This window comes from Mixophyes fleayi, chromosome 5, assembly GCF_038048845.1.
Source record: "Mixophyes fleayi isolate aMixFle1 chromosome 5, aMixFle1.hap1, whole genome shotgun sequence".
Lineage (NCBI taxonomy): Eukaryota > Metazoa > Chordata > Amphibia > Anura > Limnodynastidae > Mixophyes > Mixophyes fleayi.
Genome location: NC_134406.1, coordinates 1,491,084 through 1,508,933, shown reverse-complemented (window position 1 = coordinate 1,508,933; position 17,850 = coordinate 1,491,084). Strand labels below are relative to the sequence as shown.

At 43.0% G+C, this 17,850-nt stretch overlaps 1 protein-coding gene and 1 long non-coding RNA gene across 3 annotated transcripts in view; one reads left to right on the top strand and one right to left on the bottom strand.

The window, feature by feature from the left end:
• Positions 1–17,850, bottom strand: part of LOC142158000 (microtubule-actin cross-linking factor 1, isoforms 6/7-like) — a 104,066-nt gene that overhangs the window by 76,292 nt on the left and 9,924 nt on the right. For both annotated transcript variants that reach the window (XM_075211540.1, XM_075211539.1), the window contains exon 2: positions 2,191–2,787. In XM_075211540.1, coding sequence (XP_075067641.1) covers positions 2,191–2,730 — 540 coding nt within the window. In that variant the 5' untranslated portion in view covers positions 2,731–2,787. The remainder of the gene's footprint in view (positions 1–2,190; positions 2,788–17,850) is intronic.
• LOC142158001 (uncharacterized) overlaps positions 12,422–17,850 on the top strand; it is a 216,641-nt gene continuing 211,212 nt past the window's right edge. The window contains exons 1-2 of the long non-coding RNA XR_012692705.1: positions 12,422–12,477; positions 17,175–17,230. This is a non-coding gene — a long non-coding RNA (uncharacterized LOC142158001). The remainder of the gene's footprint in view (positions 12,478–17,174; positions 17,231–17,850) is intronic.

Here is a 17,850-nt window from a genome sequence, read left to right as displayed (position 1 = left end):
ACTTGATAGCTTATTTTTACACTGAAATTTAAAGTTGATATTTGTGTGCTACATGAAAAACAGTCACTATTTAACTTATGTGCAAAACAGAAAACTAATTTGCACCCCTTGTATTGTAACATGGTTTTGTCCAGGAGACTGAAATAAGAAGTTTCTTAAGTTAAGATCCTTAATGAATCAGGCCCATAGTCATTAATGACAAAAACTTTTCAAAAAAAGTGTTTTTTATTTGATTCTCCCCATAAAATACAATTATTAGGATGTTCTTAATGTCTACTGTACATAAAATACATTGTTACAGCTGCCCCTGATTACAGACACATGTTCTAGCTGCATACACAGCCGTCATCACTAGTAATCAGCACTTACACCCGACCTGTAGCTGGTGCAAGTGATACGGTAGAAAACCACGTACTTCAGTACGTTTTGAATCTGACGCTGCTGCATGTGCTGGAGCTTGGCACGCACTTACTGTACACTGACTACGGGCATACACCCAGTCCCCTCCACCCCTGAAATCGTGGGCTGCAGTAAGTGTCCTTTGTGCTCGAAGATGAATTGCTGCTGCATTTTCTTGCATATCGTCCGGTTGTGGGTACGCGCAGAGCGATTTTATGCACAACACGGCAAGTATCGGCATCTATGTGCCTTAATTATTCAGGTCCTTTAACTCTATTTACCTCTATTGATATTGAGGAAGTGACATATACTGAGCAACAGAATCCCTGGAAACCTATATTAGATTACATCGCCCCCTTCCACAGTTATTCTGTGTGTCATATTGTATTTTGTACCAAATTACACAAAGCAAAGTTCGGTACTGACAGAAATTCCTACTCACACGACACATGTCTACATACTAACCAGACGGGGACTTTAACATCACTAGAGTTATTAGCATCCATAGATGGAGCTCTTCATATCTGGTAGACTACACATCCCTGGGATATTATATATCAGACGTGGATTACATTGCTGTGCTTTCAGAGTGGCAGTAGATACAGTATCTATGGTTACACTGCTGCGTAACATAACTGGCGCTATATAAATAAATGAAAATAATAACACTCTCCTTATTCTCTACGGTTTCCCATAGAAGGTGGGATACGCGACAGAATTGTTTCAACACACTGAAAGGTCCACACAGGTAATAGCCCACAGTCAATGTGCACCTACATAACTCACCGCACGGATGGAACAATAACTAAAAATATCCTTTTTGGAAAGTCCTGAAACACAGGGAGCGATGTGGTCCCTCTTATTCTTCAAACCTTCCATGATTACACGATTTACCTACAGTGGAGCCAGGAGTATAATGCTGCAAATTGCATCTTTACGCCCCGCGTCCTCGGTGTGCCCTGGTGGGTGAGGCTTGAGATACGTTTTATCTCATTACGACACACAGGCTGGTAAATGACTTCATGGAGAATTGCCGGCTCTCCCGGGTGTCTCACAGACATTCTATGTAATAAAACCGTGCACAAACCAGATAAACATCAATATTAACAAACCTGCTTCAGTTTCATTATTCCTTAAATTGTAAAAATAAAAATGAAACTACAAACCGACTAACTGACTAATTGTGATATGAAACACATGAGCTATGTATCATTGAGAGCAAACAAAAGTGACTTTGAGGCCGATCTATCGTACTGCCGGAGGAAGCAGGAGGCATTCGTATAAGAATAATAGAGGAATACATTACTTCATATCGTCAATAACCTAATGTAGTCTAACAAAGACCAAACGCTTGGTTGTCAGTGGGCAGTAATCTGTAATCTGACATAGGAGAGTGAATTTTATTTTTGAGAGGATTTATGGGCGCAAGTAATATAACCAAAATTAACTTCAGCCACCTCCTGGCAATGTAACACATACTTGTCCACTCTCCCGGAATGTCTGGGAGACTCCCAGGAGAGCAGGCAACTCTCCCACATCCTGCCCAATTTCTTAGTGAAGTGGGCAGGATGGGAGCCTCAATGACACAATTTGCAGTGAATTGCATCATTTTTGCCCCGCACCTGCAACAAAATGTCACTATCATCGCGGGGCGGGGCCAAAAAGACACCCTGCACGACTGCCCTCCCACAACGCCCCCCTACCGGAGGACATTATCGCAATCTCAATGTTGTAACAGAACCAGTATTAACGTCAGCCAGCGCCTACTAATGTAACAGAACCGGTATTAACCTCAGCCAGCTCTCCGGCACACTCTGTCAGCACTTTCACCGTCCTGGTGACAATGGGTTCCCCACTTTTATCTCCTGATGGATACTGTGTCACTTCCACTATCTCTGTGACAATGGTCTCTGTGACCTCTGTGACTTCCGTCACCTCCCTGGACGCAAGGGGCTTCCAAGACCAACTGCTTCCAGAGGCCCTGTCCAGAGTTCCTCTCTGTGGAGTCCATACATTCTCCATATGGTCTGGGGTGGACCTGGGTGTCCTTCTCTTGACTGCTGCATTCTGGACATTGGCGTCTGCATTGTTCTGTTTCGGCAGAGGGTCAATTCCTTGACTTTTGCTGGATGTCGGAGTCACATTTAATTCTTTCTCAAACACCAGCTCATTTTGTTTTTTCTCCACAGATATAGTGTTGGGATCGGCATTGTTCCTCACACTCGGGATGTCAATGAAGGATTCCTTTCTCATACAGCATTCCTTGAGAAACCGCTCAGACTTCCTACTCTTGTCACCCAGGCAGCTGGGTCTGCTGACAGAATTACCCATGGTGTGGGGAACCTGAGCTGCAAGGAAGTATCAGACATCAGGGAATGTGGTCCCAACCTGGAATATAAACAAGGAAACATAAATCTTAGTGAGATGGATGGATGAGAGACAGAGACATAAATGCATCAATGTTACTTTAACACTCTACCAGCAACAAAATAATATGGAATTACTTTATATGACATTGCACCAGGAAGGTACAAAATGAGGGAGAACAAGCCGGGAACTAGTTCATGTAAGAAATTGATTGCAGGAATGGAATGCAACTTTTTATGGGCGGTAAAGTGCACAATGGTTAGCATTGCTGTCTCACTGCACTGGGGCCATGGGTTTGATTCTGACCAGTTCTGTTTATCTGTTTGTGTGGTAGAAAATTTAGACTATAAGCCCCATTACAGCAGGGAATTACATGAATGATAAGTTCTATACAGCACTGTGTAATATTATGGTGCTATATAAATTATAATAAAGTTACAAACACATAATACTCATTTGTTTACAGACTATTATTTTCAGTAGTAAAAAAGGGACATACAAAGTAGATAAAAAAAAAATCAGCTTTGGTGACCAAGAAGAGGGAATATGACTCAGGGTGGAGATTGGGACAGTTGCAATGACGTAACAGTGTGAGCAGTATAGGTGGGAGTAGGGTAGGTGTGAGGGTGTACCAGTGTGAGTAGTATAGGTAGGAGTAGGGTAGGTGTGAGGATGTACCAGTGTGAGTAGTATAGGTGGGAGTAGGGTAGGTGTGAGGGTGTACCAGTGTGAGTAGTATAGGTGGGAGTAGGGTAGGTGTGAGGGTGTATTAGTGTGAGTAGTATAGGTGGGAGTAGGGTAGGTGTGAGGGTGTACCAGTGTGAGTAGTATAGGTTGGAGTAGGGTAGGTGTGAGGGTGTAGTAGTGTGAGTAGTATAGGTGGGAGTAGGGTAGATGTGAGGGTCTACTAGTGTGAGTAGTATAGGTGGGAGTAGGGTAGGTGTGAGGGTGTACCAGTGTGAGTAGTATAGGTGGGGGTAGGGCAGGTGTGAGGATGTACCAGTGTGAGTAGTATAGGTAGGAGTAGGGTAGGTGTGAGGATGTACCAGTGTGAGTAGTATAGGTGGGAGTAGGGTAGGTGTGAGGGTGTAGTAGTGTGAGTAGTATAGGTAGGAGTAGGGTAGATGTGAGGATGTACCAGTGTGAGTAGTATAGGTTGGAGTAGGGTAGGTGTGAGGGTATACCAGTATGAGTAGTATAGGTAGGAGTAGGGTAGGTGTGAGGATGTACCAGCGTGAGTAGTATAGGTGGAAGTAGGGTAGGTGTGAGGGTGTACCAGTGTGAGTAGTATAGGTGGGAGTAGGGTAGGTGTGCGGGTGTACCAGTGTGAGTAGTATAGGTGGGAGTAGGGTAGGTGTGAGGGTGTACCAGTGTGAGTAGTATAGGTGGGAGTAGGGTAGGTGTGAGGGTGTACCAGTGTGAGTAGTATAGGTGGGAGTAGGGTAGGTGTGAGGGTGTACTAGTGTGAGTAGTATAGGTGGGGGTAGGGTAGGTGTGAGGGTGTACCAGTGTGAGTAGTATAGGTGGGAGTAGGGTAGGTTTGAGGGTGTACTAGTGTGAGTAGTATAGGTGGGGGTAGGGTAGGTGTGAGGGTATACCAGTGTGAGTAGTATAGGTGGGAGTAGGGTAGGTGTGAGGGTGTACCAGTGTGAGTAGTATAGGTGGGAGTAGGGTAGGTGTGAGGGTGTACCAGTGTGAGTAGTATAGGTGGGAGTAGGGTAGGTGTGAGGGTGTACCAGTGTGAGTAGTATAGGTTGGAGTAGGGTAGGTGTGAGGGTGTAGTAGTGTGAGTAGTATAGGTGGGAGTAGGGTAGGTGTGAGGGTCTACTAGTGTGAGTAGTATAGGTGGGAGTAGGGTAGGTGTGAGGGTGTACCAGTGTGAGTAGTATAGGTGGGAGTAGGGTAGGTGTGAGGGTCTACTAGTGTGAGTAGCATAGGTGGGAGTAGGGTAGGTGTGAGGATGTACCAGTGTGAGTAGTATAGGTGGGAGTAGGGTAGGTGTGAGGGTATACCAGTGTGAATAGTATAGATAGGAGTAGGGTAGGTGTGAGGATGTACCAGTGTGAGTAGTATAGGTGGGAGTAGGGTAGGTGTGAGGGTATACCAGTATGAGTAGTATAGGTAGGAGTAGGGTAGGTGTGAGGATGTACCAGCGTGAGTAGTATAGGTGGGAGTAGGGTAGGTGTGAGGGTGTACCAGTGTGAGTAGCATAGGTGGGAGTAGGGTAGGTGTGAGGATGTACCAGTGTGAGTAGTATAGGTGGGAGTAGGGTAGGTGTGAGGGTATACCAGTGTGAATAGTATAGATAGGAGTAGAGTAGGTGTGAGGATGTACCAGTGTGAGTAGTATAGGTGGGAGTAGGGTAGGTGTGAGGGTATACCAGTATGAGTAGTATAGGTAGGAGTAGGGTAGGTGTGAGGATGTACCAGCGTGAGTAGTATAGGTGGGAGTAGGGTAGGTGTGAGGGTGTACCAGTGTGAGTAGTATAGGTGGGAGTAGGGTAGGTGTGAGGGTGTACCAGTGTGAGTAGTATAGGTGGGAGTAGGGTAGGTGTGAGGGTGTACCAGTGTGAGTAGTATAGGTGGGAGTAGGGTAGGTGTGAGGGTGTACCAGTTTGAGTAGTATAGGTGGGAGTAGGGTAGGTGTGAGGGTGTATCAGTGTGAGTAGTATAGGTGGGAGTAGGGTAGGTGTGAGGGTGTACCAGTGTGAGTAGTATAGGTTGGAGTAGGGTAGGTGTGAGGGTGTAGTAGTGTGAGTAGTATAGGTGGGAGTAGGGTAGGTGTGAGGGTCTACTAGTGTGAGTAGTATAGGTGGGAGTAGGGTAGGTGTGAGGGTGTATCAGTGTGAGTAGTATAGGTAGGAGTAGGGTAGGTGTGAGGGTGTACCAGTGTGAGTAGTATAGGTTGGAGTAGGGTAGGTGTGAGGGTGTAGTAGTGTGAGTAGTATAGGTGGGAGTAGGGTAGGTGTGAGGGTCTACTAGTGTGAGTAGTATAGGTGGGAGTAGGGTAGGTGTGAGGGTGTACCAGTGTGAGTAGTATAGGTGGGAGTAGGGTAGGTGTGAAGGTGTACCAGTGTGAGTAGTATAGGTGGGAGTAGGGTAGGTGTGAGGATGTACCAGTGTGAGTAGTATAGGTGGGAGTAGGGTAGGTGTGAGGGTATACCAGTGTGAGTAGTATAGATAGGAGTAGGGTAGGTGTGAGGATGTACCAGTGTGAGTAGTATAGGTGGGAGTAGGGTAGGTGTGAGGGTGTACCAGTGTGAGTAGTATAGGTGGGAGTAGGGTAGGTGTGAGGGTGTACCAGTGTGAGTAGTATAGGTGGGAGTAGGGTAGGTGTGAGGTATACCAGTGTGAGTAGTATAGGTGGGGGTAGGGTAGGTGTGAGGATGTACCAGAGTGAGTGATATAGGTGGGAGTAGGGTAGGTGTGAGGGTGTACCAGTGTGAGTAGTATAGGTGGGAGTAGGGTAGGTGTGAGGGTGTACTAGTGTGAGTAGTATAGGTGGGAGTAGGGTAGGTGTGAGGGTGTATCAGTGTGAGTAGTATAGGTGGGAGTAGGGTAGGTGTGAGGGTGTACCAGTGTGAGTAGTATAGGTGGGAGTAGGGTAGGTGTGAGGGTATACCTGTGTGAGTAGTATAGGTGGGAGTAGGGTAGGTGTGAGGGTGTATCAGTGTGAGTAGTATAGGTGGGAGTAGGGTAGGTGTGAGGGTGTACTAGTGTGAGTAGTATAGGTGGGAGTAGGGTAGGTGTGAGGGTATACCAGTGTGAGTAGTATAGGTGGGAGTAGGGTAGGTGTGAGGGTGTACCAGTGTGAGTAGTATAGGTGGGAGTAGGGTAGGTGTGAGGGTGTACTAGTGTGAGTAGTATAGGTGGGAGTAGGGTAGGTGTGAGGGTGTACTAGTGTTAGTAGTATAGGTGGTAGTAGGGTAGGTGTGAGGGTGTATCAGTGTGAGTAGTATAGGTGACATGAAGTTATCAGCATTGGGTACTTGAAGAAATCAGTGTTGTGGACAATAAGGGAGATTTACAGTGATTTGAGGAGAAAAGAAGGAAGATCATAATGTCTGTGATAGATGTGTAGAGCGTTATGTACATCCATGTGGGATCAGCAGAGACACAGTTGGTCACATGAGACAGTAGTGAAAATGAGATGTCAGGGGAGCAGAGGTAGAGTTCGGGTGTCTAGAGGTGGTACTGGAGGCCGCGTGTGCGTATACTTTCCCCAAGAGAAGTACAATGAGAAAAGCAGAGGTCCTTAAAGCAGAGCATTGTGGGACCCCAACAGACAATGTGAGTAGAGGGGAGAATGTGCCAGAGGTAGAGACACTACAGTAGCAATTGGAGAGGTCGGAAGTGAACCAGGAAAAACTATGGGCCTGATTCATTAAGGATCTTAAATGAAGAGGATTCTTATTTCAGTCTCCTGGACAAAACCATGTTACAATGCAAGGGGTGCAAATTAGTGTTCTGTTTTGCACATAAGTTAAATACTGATTGTTTTTTCATGTAGCACACAAATATCAACTTTAAATTTCCGTGTACAAATAAGATATCAAGTATTTGTGTGCTACATGAAAAAACAGTCAGTATTTAACTTATGTGCAAAACAGAAAACTAGTTTGCACCCCTTGCATTGTAACATGGTTTTGTCCAGGAGACTGAAATAAGAATCCTCTTCATTTAAGATCCTTAATGAATCAGGCCCTATGTTACAAACATCAATGGTGTGAAGGGTGTGCAGGTCAAGAGGGTGATAAATAGTGTGTAGAGGTTCAGGGGGGATGAGTATGACCCCTAGACTTGTTGTAAGCAGTCCCAGAGGTTTGTTAGAGACAGAAGCCTGAGAGTCGCTGTAAGACGAGAAGGGGCAGTAATACAGCCGGTTGTACACAAGTACCTCAAATAGTTTGTCTTAAACAGAAATAGACTGATATATAAATAACTGAAATAAACTGAAATAAACTATTCAAGAATTTTTAATATTGAATTACAGTAAGGTACAGTGCAGCTGCTTTATCTCAAGTGTCACAAATTTATGTTTTGTATTTTTATTTAAGGTTGTTGCACTTATATTAATGCTTTGTTGTATAAATTGTGCTTATATGGTGCAAGAAACTGTCCGTTATTGTTGTACTTGTTGCTATTACACAACTCACAACAATTAAGTATCCTATATCAAGACATGGTCACACCCACTCTGAACAGGGTGCTGACGACATCAAGCTAAGGGCCACGTTATAATGTGTGTGACAATGCCCACAGGGCCACGTCTAGCACTTCTGAAGGGATTGCCCAACCCCTGGCAAAACACCCTTGAATTACCACCAGTGTGAATGGGGACAAGCTGCCAACTGAGGGCTGGTGGGACAGTCCCTCAAATCATTGAAGCTGAGTTATCTATGGGTGAAAAGCAACGGTGCAGGTGATAAGGCTTTTATCTCAGTAATACCTGTTCCATACTTCCTTGCAGCACAGACCCCGCCCAGGAATACCCGACCCCCGCTGAGAAACACCCACTTTCCTCCGAGAAAGTTCCACTTTGGAGCAAAACTCCAACCGGCTATGGAAGCCCGTTTCCTTTTACGGCCTTTGAATGGGGAGAGTTGGGAGATAATCCAATCTCACAATGGCGATAAAAGATTAAAAGAATTTTGAAAATGCTTTATTTTTTAATACAGCATTTTTTTTCATGAATATAGGTTTATAATTATATATTTTGAATTGTTTTGAATAAACTGTTTTTAAACTTATGTTTTAGTGCTCAGTTGCCTCTGACAATAGATTTTTGTTAACATGCGGCGATAACTGATTTTTTGTTATCACTGCAATACGCAGTCTTATTACTGCAATCGGCACTGTCAGTAAATATTTATAAAGCTGTTGGTAACAATATGCTGACATGTGGGTGCAGCGAGGGTCAGTAGACAGGTGCCCTCCCCTACAGATGCCCATGACTGCACACACACAGGGCCGGCGGATAGGCAGGATCCCTAGATCTGGTCAGGTGATGCTGCCATATGAATTTCACAATGAGTGGAAAGTTGTGGCTGTGTAATGCAGATCATGTAGGTGCCACATTTTGATAAGCATCAAGGCAATCTGCAACCAATTCATTAACCTCAGACTGAATGTGAATGAGAAAGATGGACCTCCCCAGAGCGGCAGCTGTTCTCTTTGTTGCTGAGTGTTAACTTCCAGTAACGCAGAGGAGGTAGAGCAGACAAGCCATCTGTCGGCACGCAGGAACAACAGTGGGCATAATTTGGGTATTCCTGGCATGATAGAGACGCATTGCTCGGGCAAGCACGCCTGGGAAGTTATTTTACTGCTGAAAGGGAAGGACAGTTATTATAATCAGTGCTGAGCATTTATCCTGTTGTAATCCCAGAATAAAGGAGAATTGTCCCACGGTAAAATGAGCTAACACGCTGTTAGGAAGAATGGATCAAATTCAACACCTGGCATAAAGCCCTTTGTTCCTACGGAGGACAGTTATGGCGGCCAGAACACTTTGGTCACAGATCGCTGCTCAAAACAGGAATACATAGAAATATCACATCCCAAAATAAGAATTACACAAGTGTAAAACTTCGTCTTACCTCCAACATGATCTGACCCCTGGACATGATCATAATACAATTCTATTACACTCTATACAGACATAGGACACTACACCTCCAACATGATCTGACCCCTGGACATGATCATAATACAATTCTATTACACTCTATACAGACATAGGACACTACACCTCTGTTAGAGTGGAATTGTATGATTATTGATTTAATATCTATCATGTGCTAAGCTTTAGAAGCTAATATGTTATGCTATGACTTTAAGAGAAATTAAGCAGATATTATTTTCAGTTTAAAAAGACAAATTATTCAAGGTTGGCCACGCAGCGCCATGTTCCCATCAACGAAAACATTCCAAGAACATGTAGCAACGTTCTTGATAAGATAAAACCCAAGGACTCAAAGATGGGGGCAGCACAAGGATATTGGCAAAAAGCCTGGAAAGAGATAACACACAAAGAAGAAAGAGTTGTTTGATCTTTGATGTAAAATTAAAATATATATATTGTTAATTGATTTTCTCTCATTATTTTACTGTCTTATAATTGGTTGTTCAGAATCTATACCCCTAGACTTACATGTATAAAAATAAGCGCTGAAGTGGTCTCAAATTGGAACAGAATAAAAGCTGCTCAGCATTATATCATACAGGTGTTGAGTATTTTCTGTTCACCAGTCAACTGAAAACAAAGAAAGATCTGACTGACATTGAAGGTGCTTGATAGAAGTATCGGTGAACCCCGATACCCCAACACCTCCAACATGACCTGACCCCTGGGCATGATCATAATACAATTCTATTATACTCTATACAGACATAGGACACTACACCTCCAACATGACCTGACCACTGGACATGATCATAATACAATTCTATTACACTGTATACAGACATAGGACACTACACCCCCAACATGACCTGACCACTGGGCATGATCATACTACAATTATATTACACTATATACAGACATAGGACACTACACCCCCAACATGACCTGACCACTGGACATGATCATACTACAATTCTATTACACTATATACAGACATAGGACACTACACCCCCAACATGACCTGACCACTGGACATGATCATAATACAATTCTATTACACTGTATACAGACATAGGACACTACACCCCCAACATGACCTGACCACTGGACATGATCATAATACAATTCTATTACACTGTATACAGACATAGGGCACTACACCCCCAACATGACCTGACCACTGGACATGATCATAATACAATTCTATTACACTATATACAGACATAGGACACTACACCTCCAACATGACCTGACCACTGGACATGATCATAATACAATTCTATTACACTGTATACAGACATAGGACACTACACCTCCAACATGACCTGACCACTGGACATGATCATAATACAATTCTATTACACTGTATACTATACTTACCAACTTTGAATAGTTGGTTTCCGGGAGCCTGCCATGGGAGGTGGGTGTGATGGGGGCGGGGCTCCAAAAATGTGCGTAATTTTGGACCCGCCCCCATGACGTCATGACACAAACGCGTCATTTGACAGCGGGGGGTGGGGCCAACAGCCGCGATTCACCGGGAATCGCGGCTTTTGGGACCTAATTCTGCCCACTTCACTAGGAAGTGGGCAGATCAGGGAGATTGCCACACTCTCCCGGGAGTCCGTGAGACTCTGGTAAAATACGGGAGTCTCCCGGACATTCTGGGAGAGTTGGCAAGTATGCTGTATACAGACATAGGAGACTACACCCCTAACATGACCTGATCACTGGACATGATCAAAATACAATTATATTACACTCTATTTTCTTGTATGAAAATACTGACATTAGACCCTACTCTCCTGCAATACCCAGGAGACACCAAAATTTCACACCCCTCTCACTTCCCTAGTAAATTGGGCAGGGTATGATTGTGTCATCATAGTCCCGCCGCCCACTGCGCAAAGATATGTTTTGTGGCATTATAATGGCAAGTAGGAATTAGACTTATCTGATTGGACAAGAGGTTCTGACATCCAGGTAATATTGTTTTCTATTTACCATACATAGTAATGGCCACGTTAACTGACCGAACAGCTCCGTCACTACCAAGGCTGACACCTATTAGTAGCATTGCTATCAAATGATTGTAGTATTATTATTCATGGTTGTTTTGGAGCCGCACATGGTGTAATATTGGGCAAACTGCATGAGTGGCCTGTCTGTCAGAAGTGTATCAAAAACACATATTTAACCTAATTTCCAGTATTATAAATACATGTGATACCCATGAGAACGGGTTAACGTGCATATTTAAGCTATACGCTCCTTTTACATGTTCAATAACCCGCATTTTACATTATGTACATTTACCATAATATGAGTAAATAAATGTGCACGGTTCTCACATATTGGACTATTTAGATACCAACTTTGTAGTTTTGGTTTTACTGGCTACAATTACTTGTTTCACCGCATACGAGGCTTCCATCCTGTGGTCAGGAAGCGGGAGAATGGCCTGCTCTCCCGGGAGTCCGGGAGACCTACCCAGAATTCGGGAGTCTCCCTGACATTCTGGGAGGATGCATGATATATATTTATGTATGTATGTGTATATATGTATATATATATATATATTAATTATAGAACAGGGACAGATTTTGCTTACACATATACTAAGAGATTCAGACAAACAAATCCAGTGAAGGGGAGGTTTGTAGAACAATGTAAGCTATTTTTTTTTTTTTTTAAAAATGATGGTTTCCTATGTAAATGTATAAGCATCATTTCATAAACAGTGCTGAATTTTTTTCCAGGACATTACATTACTTCCTGTCCAAATCTTTACCTCAGACTTTATTATGTCCCCACCTCATCCTACCACAATAATCTCTCTGATAAGAAATACTTCGGGGGGGGGTTACAGTGTAGGGGGGCACAGCAAAGGGTATACAGTACCTGGAAGTGGGGGATTTGCCATTAGATACAATGGCGGACACAGTATGATGACGCCCTTTACCATGTGATCTCTGTAGACCAATAGGAATAGAGTTGCGGCAGCCATTTTGAAAGAGAGTCCTGAGGTGATGTAAGAAAGGCGGGAGATTGAGGAACAGGCTCCAGAGTCACAGAGATGCCCTGGATGTGTGTATACATCAGTAATGTGTCCGAAGAGCTTGCAATCTATGCTTGTTCTGTGCTGAGGAGCCTCTGTCACATATTACAGGACAACTGTACCTCAAATTGTACCCTCTGGGGTCATACAGAGAAAGAGGAACTGTACCCCGATTTTATCATCTTCTGGGGTCATACTAGAGAACTGTACCCCGATTTTATCATCTTCTGGGGTCATACTAGAGAACTGTACCCCGATTTTATCATCTTCTGGGGTCATACTAGAGAACTGTACCCCGATTTTATCATCTTCTGGGGTCATACTAGAGAACTGTACCCCGATTTTACTATGTTTAGGGGTCTTAATAGAGAAAGGGGACTTGTAACTTTAATGTGATCAACTCTGGACAATCACATGTTTTTGGTCTGACCAAGTGAAATAGACCTGTACCCCTAAGTGTATCAGCCTCTTGGGTTCCATTAGGTGATATGTGGCAGCTGTACCCTGATCCCAGTAACTTCTGATGTCTGATCCAAGTGACAGCGGAGACTAATAACAGATTCTGTGAGTGATAATGGAACTGTATCGCTATATTAGAGCAGGAGCGTAACATGGCGGGTCTCCTGCACAGGTACATAGTGCACTGTGGGGGGGGGGTCTCCTGCACAAGTACATAATGCATTGGGGGGGGGGGGGTCTCCTGCACAAGTACATAGTGCACTGTGGGGGGGTCTCCTGCACAGGTACATAATGCATTATGGGGGGGGGGTCTCCTGCACAAGTACATAATGCATTGGGGGGGGGGGTCCCCTGCACAAGTACATAGTGCACTGTGGGGGGGTCTCCTGCACAGGTACATAATGCATTATGGGGGGGGGGGGGGTCTCCTGCACAAGTACATAATGCATTGTGGGCGGGTCTCCTGCACAAGTACATAGTGCACTGTGGGGGGGTCTCCTGCACAAGTACATAGTGCACTGTGGGGGGGGGGGGTCTCCTGCACAAGTACATAATGCATTGGGGGGGGGGGTCTTCTGCACAGGTACATAATGCATTGGGGGGGGGGTCTCCTGCACAGGTACATAGTGCATTGTGGGCATGTGTCCTGCATCAGTCTTCATAGTGCTTAAATCGTTACGTGCTGACCCACTGAAGTGATTGGGGACCGTTCCTCGTCGCACTGGAATGGTTATGCTCCGAAGTTGCTGAATGCAACTTTTTTTAATGAATTTGCTGACCTGATGGGTACTGGGGAGGACACACATTACACATCACCTCAATGCTACTATGTCAAACTAGACATAAAGTCACATTTCCAGATAATATATTTGTGTTGCTGGCAGAGGTTTTTTGCAATCATTCTCCTTTACAACTGATGGGGTTCCCACGGACAGGCACCTCAATTCTTGAGAAACTCCTGTAGAGTCACTTCCAGCACTCGGTGCCAATGTAAAGCTGATTGGTGGAGGACTGTTAATGTGGCAGTCGTCCAATCAGCTTTATTGACACCTAGGGCCTGATTCATTAAGGCACAGAGGGGCATATTCAATTATTCAAAAGTTCAGCGGCAGTAAAACTAGTACAGTTAATACAGTAAAATCTAGCTGGATTTCAGCTTGTGGCTCAGGGAGCTGCGAGCTGAAATCCAGCAAATAAATTACTGTATTAACTGTTTTTCCGTGCGGACCGCGGGATTTTCGGCGTTTCCGCAGACAATTGAATACGCCCCAGAAAATGAACATACTGTGTTTTTTTTTAAATGCATGCTAGTGGATCACTTTTTAATACAGATCTAGTGCACTCTGCATATAAAGCAATTGCCGTATTGGGACAGACACAACATACTGCGGGATATGAACAATATGGGGGGTATTCAATTGTTAGCGAGATCCCCGGAAAACGAGCGCTCTAAAAATATTAGCGTTAATACGGTAATTACTCGCTGAATTTCATGGGAGCTGCGAGATGAAATTCAGCGAGTAAACTACGGTATTTACGCGCATATTACCGTATTAACGCTAATATATTTTGAGCGCTCGTTTTTCTGGGGATCTCGCTAACAATTGAATACCCCCCTATATGTACAATATAAAATCTCTGCAGAACACGCCAGAAAAAGTATTCCATTGTCATCACCTGTTAATAATATAGTTAGTTTGTTTTTTATCATCATCATCGTCACCATTTATTTATATAGCGCCACTAATTCTGCAGTGTAAACCCACGCAAACACGGGGAGAACATACAAACTCCACACAGATAAGGCCATGGTCGGGAATTGAACTCATGACCCCAGTGCTGTGAGGCAGAAGTGCTAACCACTGAGCCACCGTGATCCCCCTCATTTATTAGGATGTAATTAATGTCTACATAAAATGCATTTTTACAGTTGCTGCTGATTTCAAACATGTTCTAGCATGCCATCTGACATCACTAGTAATCGGCACTTACACCCGACCTGGAGCTGGTGCAAGTGATACACCTGTCCAAAGCTTGAATTGGACACTGCTGCGTGCACTTAAGCTTGACACAACCTTAATGTACATTGACTATGGGGCATACGCCCAGTTTTCCGTGCCTGAAACTGTAGGTTGTTGTAAGTGTCCTTTGCCCTCAAAGATGGATTGGACATTGCTGCGCTCACGGGCGTATGCTCCGATTCTGGGCATGTGCAGAGCGATTTTACGCAACTATGGCAAGCAGCCGCATTTACATTCCTTAATGAATCAGGCCCATTGTGTGTACTGAGCGAAGGACCCAGTTCTCCATAGTGTCCAGCTGCATGGAGTCTCTTTCACTTTTGCTAATTTATTTAATCAGTTGTGTTCTTTACAACCAGATTTGTGCATTTCAAGGTCATTGTTAGTCCCTTCATACCATATGGGATATTGTCTGTCAGGTCTACAAGAATCCATCTGCTTTGCTGATTGTTTCCATCATGCTGCGTGAACTAGGAATATTGTCAATGGTTTTTTCTGTTGTGAAAATTCTACATTTGAAGAATAGATATGTCTTGGATATAAATGAAAGTGAATATTTATTCAACATTGCCATTTAAGAGTATACACTTATTATATCATATATCATTGGTTGGAACAAATTTCTTCATGTGTGGTTCATCACTTAATGTTGATATATATATATATATATATATATATATATATATATATATATATATATATATATATGTTTATGTTTTAATGCTGATGTTTATTTATTAATTTCAAAAGAGGATGCACTAAATTCAAGAACATCATTACTGTACAGGGTCCATATTAAGTAGAGATAAATCCATCTTTGTTCAGTAAACAGAGACAGACCAGCACAAGTTTAGAAAAACATATTCAACATTTAATAAAGTATAACATTTATTACAGAATCATGTACTTTATACTTTATTAAATGTTAAATATAGTTTCTAAACTTGTGTTGGTCTGTTTATGTTTATTAAACAAATATGGATATACATAAATATATAGTTCATATAAGTATATAGTTCTCCCCGTGTTTGTCTGGGTTTCCTCTGGGTGCTCTGGTTTCCTCCCACACTCCAAAAACACACTGATAGGGTTAATTGGCTGCTATCAAATTGACGTGTGTGTGTGTGTATTAGGGACTGATGTGAGTGAGTTCTCTGTACAGCGCTGCGGAATTAGTGGTGCTATATAAATAAATGATGATTATATATATATATATATATATATATGTACATCTATATAATTAATTGTTGTATAGTACTGAGTGACTTATAAACAGGTTCCCACCTCAAGTCATCAGTTACTGCTAACAGGACAGGTTTTCATGATAATCTGCTAAATTATATAGCATAGTGGGAACAGCGTGACGGGGATATTGATATCAGCATTGGCACAGCCAATTATAGTTTTGTTCTTCTTGGCTTATTATTATATCATAAAAAAGAGAGAAGGAAAGTAGCAGAACTGATAGTGCTCAGATGATCGAGAGATTGTTAAGCATAAATCACACCCTCTGCGGTACTTCATATACTGACCACGCCCACAGCATGCTATTTGTCCCTGCATTTCATGTAAAACAATCTGATTGCCTTATAGCATATATCTTCCTTCTGATTGGTCCATGCGGTCACAGCTCCCGAGGCTGCGCACGTAGCATAGTTGCCCAAACTCATCATCATCTATTTATATAGCGCCACTAATTCCACATCGCTGTACAGAGAACTCATTCACATCAGTCCCTGCCCCATTGGAGCTTACAGTCTAAATTCTCTAATATACACAGACAAAGAGAGACTAGGGTAAATTTTAATAGCAGCCAATTAACCTACCAGTATGTTTTTGGAGTGTGGGAGGAAACCAGAGCACCTGGAGGAAACCCACGCAAACACGGGTAGAACATACAAACTCCACACAGATAAGGCCATGGTTGGGAATTGAACTCATGACCTCACTGCTGTGAGGCAGAAGTGCTAACCACTGAGCCACCATGCTGCCCTATCCTATCTCGGTGCATTTGGATATTTAAAGTTTATTACAACGCACAGAATTCTTTACCAGGTGTGATATATAATGGGCTGGGGGAGGCTGTGCTGTATATAGTTTTATCTGGAGCTTGTTATGTTTTACAATAACCGCTTTGGTTTGTATGCTTGGAATCAGGACCCTATAATGTATTCTACTGTTCAGCAGTATAAAAGTATATTTGAAATGGAAAATATTGCACTGTAAAATTATATTTCCTTTTGCAGTAATTATTTGGGATGAACAATGTTGTGAAATGTAATCTGCAGCAAGAAAAGCAGAGGTAAGTAAATATTTGACACTGCACTGTTATACTGCCTATAGCACAGCGATGGGCTCCGAGATTTCACCTGCGCTACCAGCACCTTCCCTTTTTTTTGTCCGTGTGTAACGTTCGTGTAAAATCCCTGCTGATATGTTATTATTGATAGGTCTCTTATTTTTTTAATTAAATGTATTTTTTTACATTATTACTGACATTAAGAGTAATGTGTGACTTTTATGAAGGTTAGAGGCCCTCCGAAGTGTATCAGGTTACTCTTAATTGATCTAGAAGCACCAAACATACAACTGTGGCTTCCCTGAGCCTTCATTTCCTCTATATATTTATACCACTTTCACCAAAATGCTGTATGTCAGTAAATTGTTATACATTCATCAGAACAGTCGTGAGTATCCCTGGATCCAAGTTCCCCAATCTGGGGGGAGTGTTTTATTAATTTGTATGCTAGATGTATTTATCAGTATTGTGCTTATTCTGTATGTATATACAGCTACCAAGTACCACTTCTCTATCTCTGTATGCTGGAAGTAGTTCTCAGTATCTGTTCTTATTCTGTATGTGTAGACTGCTACACAGTACCACTTCTCTATGTATGCTGAATGTAATTCTCAATATCTGTG